Genomic DNA, 7003 nt, shown 5'->3' with positions numbered 1-7003 from the left:
GATTTTGAATAAAGAATAACTCTTATGCAGTTGTTGTATAAACAAGAGATTTTCTACCCACCAATGAAAGAAAGACACAATACCTTAAGCACAAAAATTACTTACAAAGAAAATACTGAATTTTGAGCTTCAATGGTGAGAGGGACCAGCCTACAGGGTCACTACCACTCTCTCCCACCTTCTCGCACCCATGCCTAAATCATCCTCAATGCTAGAAATGTTAGGAACCCTAATTGTACCTGTCGAAAATTCACTCTGGAGATGCGGCTGTGACCTACGACAATGAAGACAGCCAAACCCACAAGGTCGATCAGCAACTGAGACGTAGCTGCCCGAAAGCCTATACATGGTTACCTAGGCATGGGTCATAGGTTGGGACCTAGCCGTGGGTCACAACCAGACCCACAACTGGGTTTGGACGTGACCCAAATGTGGGGCTGGGTTTGGCTGTGACCCAACATGGGTCACAGCTACCTACGACTAGGTCTGCATGCCACTGCCATTGTGCACACCACCATCGTTCTGCCTTTGCTCCATCAGTAATCTCTCTCCGACCTTTTATCTGCCATGGATCTGGTGAGTTGGTTTTTTATCAAGTGGTTTGATAACAATTTGGTTGTTATCTAGTGTTTTTATCTTATGTTTTTTAAGATGTACTGGGTAAAGTGTCACCATTTGAATGGATGGCAGAAAACTCATGTTTTTTGTCAAAACCGTATAGAAGCAGCTCTCTTTTGAATATATCCTTAAAATTCTATATTTATATCTAGTTAATTAGACTTGAACTCTTATTAATGTTTGAGCACCGTTATTCACACTATGTTTATATGCTTGTAGCCTTTGAATCAACTTTTTGTTAAAATATAATAATAATAAAAAATAAGATTAAGAGTTATTAGCCCACGTCATTATGGTTTGCTAGTACTAAATGAAGTTTACCCCTCTAATAAAAAATCTTATTTTTGATCCCAAAGCCTATTTGGGGACAAAAAGAGCAACAATAGATTTTTAAATTACGTAATATAGATAATTTTAAGCATCGAAACGTTTAAAAAATGCAACTCATTAAATAGGTCATGTTATCGATCGAGACAACCATACAAAATTTTCATTCTAAAAGTTTATTTTTCATTTTTGTAGAAATGCGTCTTCTAAAAGACAATTTTTTGTCCAAAACTTTTTTACAATATAGGTAGTAAGAACCCAAAAAAAAAATATACTTAATTCTTAATTGTAACATGTTAATTTTTAAATAGGCGGCATTTTCATAAAAAAAAAAACCTAAATTTCATAATTTGAAAATCTAAAATTTTGGAAATTCTCTAAAATTATAGGAAATCCCGTAAGAAAAGTTTGAGTAAATGCACTAAGAGAGTTTTTAAGAATCTTGCACTACATTTCAAAAAAAAAAAAAAAAAAAAAAAAATCTTGTACTACGTACCTACAAATTCAATTAATAAATCAAGCGTGGCGTTTCAACCTACCCAAATTTTTATGATCCAAATTTGGCCAAGTTTTTAAGCAGAGATGAGAGAGGTTTGAGTGCACGCACTCAAAACTCAAAAGGTAATTAACTTAATCTTGCACTACAATTAATAATTAACAATGCTTATTTTTAACCTACCCAATTAATTTCCCATTATCCTAATGAATCATTCATTTGGGTAACCTAGAGAAAGACACAAAGAGACACAATTGTAGAATGGGGGCTCCCTTGAGAAACAGAAGCTGATAAAAAGGGTAGAGAGAGACACAGAGAGACAGAGAGAGAGAGAGAGAGAGAGAGAGAGGGGGAGCATGGATGTGAGGAAAATAGTGGTGGTGGTGGAAGACGTGGACGCCGCCAGAAGTGCCCTCCAATGGGCTCTCAACAACCTCCTCCGCTACGGCGACTTGGTCACTCTCCTCCATGTCTTTCCCTCCTCCGCCTCCAAAAACAAACGGAAAGCTCGCCTCCTCCGCATCAAAGGCTTCCAACTCGCCCTCTCCTTCAAAGACATCTGCAACACCTTCCCCAACGTAAGCTTATTTATATATATATGTTCAAATTAATGATATATATGATGAAGGTGATGGTGATGGTGATGGTGATGATGATCAACACACGTAGGATAATCGTAGGGTTGTGTTACAGACAAAGGTAGAGATTGTTGTGACCGAGGGAGATGAAGAGGGCAGGAAGATTTCAGCCATGGTGAGAGAGATTGGAGCTTCGGTGCTTGTGGTTGGACTCCATGAACAAAGCTTCCTTTACAAGTAAGTTTCACAAATATTTCACATTGAAATTTCTAAACTTAATTGTTTGTGCAGTAAATGGTTGATAATTGTGATGAGGATGTTGATCCTCCATAACTACTATATGGGTCCTCCTTATCTTCACAAATGAATGATTTACATGACAGCAATATTTGGATTCGACATCATACATATCGGCATCATGGGATGTTGTTTTTCATGTCATGGATGGATATAAACCAAGAAAATTCAAGCTTTTTTTGTAAAATAATTGATTATGTTTGCTTCCCGGGAAAGTTCCGGAAGAAATGGTCAACTGAGTAATTTTCACACTATTTACCCTTTTGGAATGCGTCACTTCACGCGCATGTTCAGATTCTGATTTGTCTTTGAATCCACTTGCCTTCAAAATGAGGAGGTTCAGAGACTGTCACTCCCAATGGGCCAATGCCTTGGCCACCCACGTGGAGTGTTTTTTGTGGTAAAACACCTTGGGGGCTCCACTTTGGAAATGGTCAATTCCTCATAAATCTGTGTGATTGGGGGAGATTGGATGATTAATGACGTTGGAAATGACTAAAAAGTGCTTTTGAGATTATGACTTTATAAATAAAATGTGTGATTTTAATGGTTAAATCGCGATTTTTTTAACCTTAACTACATTTTTAAGAAGGTGTTTCATTGGTCTTAGATTGATATTATTTTTTTATTTTTTATTTTTTTTTTGACATGTTCACATAAAAGAAAGGGGCAAAAAAGAAATTAGCCCTTATTTTTCTCACCTAATTTTTAGAAAATAATATACACATAGAATCAGGAGAACACTTAGCACTTTCGTTTTAAAAATCACATTTTTAAATTGTACATTTTAAAATCGTTATTTTCAAATTGAACTTTTTGAAATCGAAAACTCAATCGGACCCTAATAATTTTCTTTTCCCTTTTTATTTTTCTTGCTTGAGATCATACAAATGGGCCATTTTTTCATATATAAGATCAATATTTGGGTGTGGTACTTTAGTCCTTATAATATAAATTAAAAGATTAAATTGATATTTTTTTTTATAAGTTTAAATTTTTAAGATAAATGAATATTTAACATAGTATTAAGAGTCAAATGTTATGAATTTTTTCGAACTTTATCTCCATCAATTCACCTCATATTTTAATTAAATATTCAACAATTAAGTTTGATTAATTGCTGTTCAATTTGATTTTGATACATTTACATGAGTATTTTTGCTATTCAATCACTAATTAATTAGAGGAATTTAATGACGTTTTAAGAATCAGATCCTCATACAATCCAAGCTTCAACTGCATCCTAGTATATGCAAATTATAATTATATATATAAAAGCATTGGTTCTTGTGAAGCTTGTACTTTTATAGGATATGTATATGGCAGGAAACAATTAAACTCATAGAAATGTTTTTATTGGTGTGGTATAGGCTGGCAATGGCCCACGACAACATTGGAAACAGGTTGAATTGCAGAGTGCTTGGCGTGAAACAAGCACCTTCATCACCGTTTGGGACGAAGACCAATGTAACACCGCCACTAGACAGTTCAACTAACATGGACTTTTCTCAGATCGAGATTGGCAGATTAAAGTAAGATTTCTCCTCTCTTATTTCCTACTAATCTACTTTTTTACCCGCTCTTTCCTTCTTCCATACAACTGAAATGATGTGCAAGTTGTACGGCAATTAAATAACAATTTACTAATTTACCTCTTTACCTGATCTCTCATTCTCATTTTGTAAAGATATTAAGGGTAATGTTATTTAATAAGTAGATTGTTATAACTGTCATACAACTGAAATGATGTGTTAGTTGTGCAACAGTCATATAACAGTTTACTAGTTTATCTCTTTACCTGCTCCCTCCTATTCTTTTTATACATGTTGAAGAGTAGTGCTATTTAGTAAGTAAATTGTTATACGACTATTATACAATTGAAATAACATTCCAGTTGTACAACAATCGTATAGCAGTTCACTAATTTATTTCTTTACCTGCTCACTCCTTCTGCTTTTGTAGATGCTAAGAGTAATGTTATTTAGTAACTAGACTGTTATACAACTGAAACATTATTTTAATTGAACGGCAGTCGTGTAGTAGTTTTTAAATAGCAGTTTACTAATTTACCTCTTTACCTGCTCTCTCTTTCTCATTTTGAAGATATTAAGAGTAATATTATTTAGTAAGTAGGCTATTATACGGCTCCTATACAATTATAACGTCATTTCAGTTGTATAGCAATTTACTAAATAGAATGTCAAGTTTCTAATATGTGTATTATGCAATTCTGGAAAATGTTTTAAGATTTAGCTTTGAAAATGTTGTGTCACAAGCTAGCTTTTTGAGTAGCCAAGTTTGTAAATGAATTGCAGTGTCCCTGAGATTCCACGACAAAAAATTCCATACCGAATTTGCCCAACCCCTTCAGCAATCATTTGGAGGTCAAGGAAGTCAAGGAGAAGGTAAAGTTTGATCCGGAGGCTCAAATTTATCTCAAAGGCTATACAGTTCGGCGGATTTAGCCCACTTTTCCCTCAGAGAAAATTTTTTTGTTTTCAAATTATTATCATACGACAGAGTAAATACAAATGAAAAGTGGAGTTGACATCATAGAGTTAGTTGTTTATGTCATTGTCTTTATCTTTGTAAAGTTTCTTCCTCGTTTTTATCTACCTTAAGCTAGACAGCGACATTGCATGATGCACTGTCGCATTATTAGCCTGAGATCATGGACGATACCTTTGGACGAATGCTAATCATCTGAGATTCTGAGTTGCCTGCAATAATGGCCTTTTTATTTATTTTTTTATTTTTTTATTTTTTCATTTTCATTTCGGAATGAATTACTTTATATATAAGACACAGTATTGCATTACAAATATTAAATAATGCTTGTTGCAAAGGGTTAAGTCACTTGTTTTTTGGAGGCCAACTTGGAAATTAACCCATTTATTTTTGAATAATCATGATAAAATTCATATCAATCGTTTTTGCTCTTGTAAAGGCTTCCACATATCCTTATTTCTAACTCTCTTTTTATTTAATTTTTTAATATTATAGTCCTCTAATTTCTTACTTGATTTATTTTGTAAAGAGAAAAGTCATATTATCACTTTTTTATTTATTTATTTTTTTCATAATTATTTTATAATGTTGATGTGATAGTTCTTGCCAATTTTTGAATATTTTTTGAACAATGACTAATTCAAAAGTTGATTGGGACTAGTAGGTTAACATTGTGCAATAATTGTGTGATTAAAAAATAAAAAGTGATTTATAACTTTAGCATTACTCTTTCATTTTCTCTTTCGTTTTTTGTTTTCAAAATAAAACATTAATAAACAGCCAAAAACAAAATATATATATATATATATATATATATATAAAACATTAAAACATTCAAAAACTTTAACATTATGTCACATCAAAATATTTTTTCAAAAGTAGCACTCTAAATTAAGATGTGTAAATTGGGGGTCATGATACACGGAGCGCACGCAAGCCAAATTTTTTCTTTTTTAATATTTTTAATTATAATTTTTTTTTTGTTTTTACTGGCGTGCCAGCGTTCTCTTTAACATTACCTCTAAATTGATTATAAGTAGATGTCATATCAAATGTACCTTTTGCATTTCAAATTAACAAGGAAAAGATTATTACTCTACGCTGTCATCGTTGGAGCATCAAACCTTGAAACTTGTGCCGCATGTAACCCATGAGCCATCTCAATTAAATGAATATCCACTTTATAATATTCATTTAATTTATGGAGAAAATGTACGTTATCCCTCCAAAGTTTCTTCCCATATTCAATTTGATCTTCAATGTTTAAAAGTTGACAATGTATCTCAACAAAGTATCAAAAATTTGCAATATTTTCAAAATTGCCTCATATTTTTTGGTAGAATTTCAAAAATGCCCCTAACCAAAAAAAGAAAAGAAAAGGGAGTTAATAACTTTTTTAGTACTTCAGTTTTTACTTTTTTATTTTTTTCCTCTTAAGTTTTAAAACGGGACAAGTCTAGTACCCAACTTATGGAAAAAGACAAAATCAATATATCTGTTAGTTCTGTCAGTCCTGATTAATGGAAGTTCCACATGTCACTCCCATAATACGCTACATGTCCTAAAAATTAAAAGTAATAAAATAATAATTTTTTTAAAAAATTAAACCTTTAAAAAAAAAAAAAAGGTGAAAGTTTTATGAGTTTGCTTGGAAGCCCTCTTGAGAATTTCGCAGGCTAAACCTCCCGCCGCCCTGTTCAAATCGAAGAACATGTTGACAAGAGTCGCGATGCCTTCACAAAATGTGAAGTACACATGGAAATCCAATGTCGATTGATTTCTCTTTGTAGCATCGGAAATCCAAGCCTTGAGACATGACAATCGGTTCGAGTTTTCCGGCTTGGTTGATGAGCCCTTGAAATCCTTTCTTCTAGATAGGCTGCGTATTTGCTCAGGAAAGAATTCTTGGAAATCCATGGGTACCAAAAAAGTCATCAAAAATACATCTTTTTTGGCACAAATTAAACTAGTCTTAAGAAATAGACGGATTCACACACACACACACACACACACACACACACACACACACACACATATATATATATATTAACACAAATTAGGATGAAGGGGTTTCACCTTGTTTTCTGAACAATTAGCGGTACGTCGAACCCTTTTCTCCTCCATCACTCGAAAGTCCAGGTTTTCCTCGCCAGACAGTGCCGACCAGACATATGGGACA

General features: G+C 33.4%; 1 protein-coding gene across 3 annotated transcripts; it reads left to right on the top strand.

Annotated features, from left to right (window-relative positions):
• Positions 1 to 1725: 1725 nt before the first annotated feature.
• Positions 1726 to 5062, top strand: LOC132184713 (Adenine nucleotide alpha hydrolases-like superfamily protein). 3 transcript variants are annotated; one of them, XM_059598441.2, is made up of 4 exons: positions 1726 to 2019; positions 2111 to 2256; positions 3687 to 3848; positions 4632 to 5062. In XM_059598441.2, the coding sequence occupies exons 1-4, from the start codon at positions 1798 to 1800 to the stop codon at positions 4723 to 4725; spliced, it is 624 nt and encodes a 207-aa protein (XP_059454424.2). In that variant the 5' UTR covers positions 1726 to 1797; the 3' UTR covers positions 4726 to 5062. The 3 variants fall into 3 exon arrangements, with proteins under 3 accessions (XP_059454424.2, XP_059454425.2, XP_088374490.1); XM_059598442.2 differs by having other exon boundaries at positions 1727 to 2019; positions 2135 to 2256; XM_088518364.1 differs by having other exon boundaries at positions 1808 to 2019; positions 2122 to 2256.
• The last annotated feature ends 1941 nt before the right edge of the window (positions 5063 to 7003 follow it).

This window comes from Corylus avellana, chromosome 7 (assembly GCF_965113065.1).
Source record: "Corylus avellana chromosome 7, dhCorAvel1.hap1.2, whole genome shotgun sequence".
In the NCBI taxonomy this organism is placed as follows: Eukaryota; Viridiplantae; Streptophyta; class Magnoliopsida; order Fagales; family Betulaceae; genus Corylus; species Corylus avellana.
Note: the sequence above shows the minus strand (reverse complement) of the source record. Positions and strands in the feature narration are given on the sequence as shown.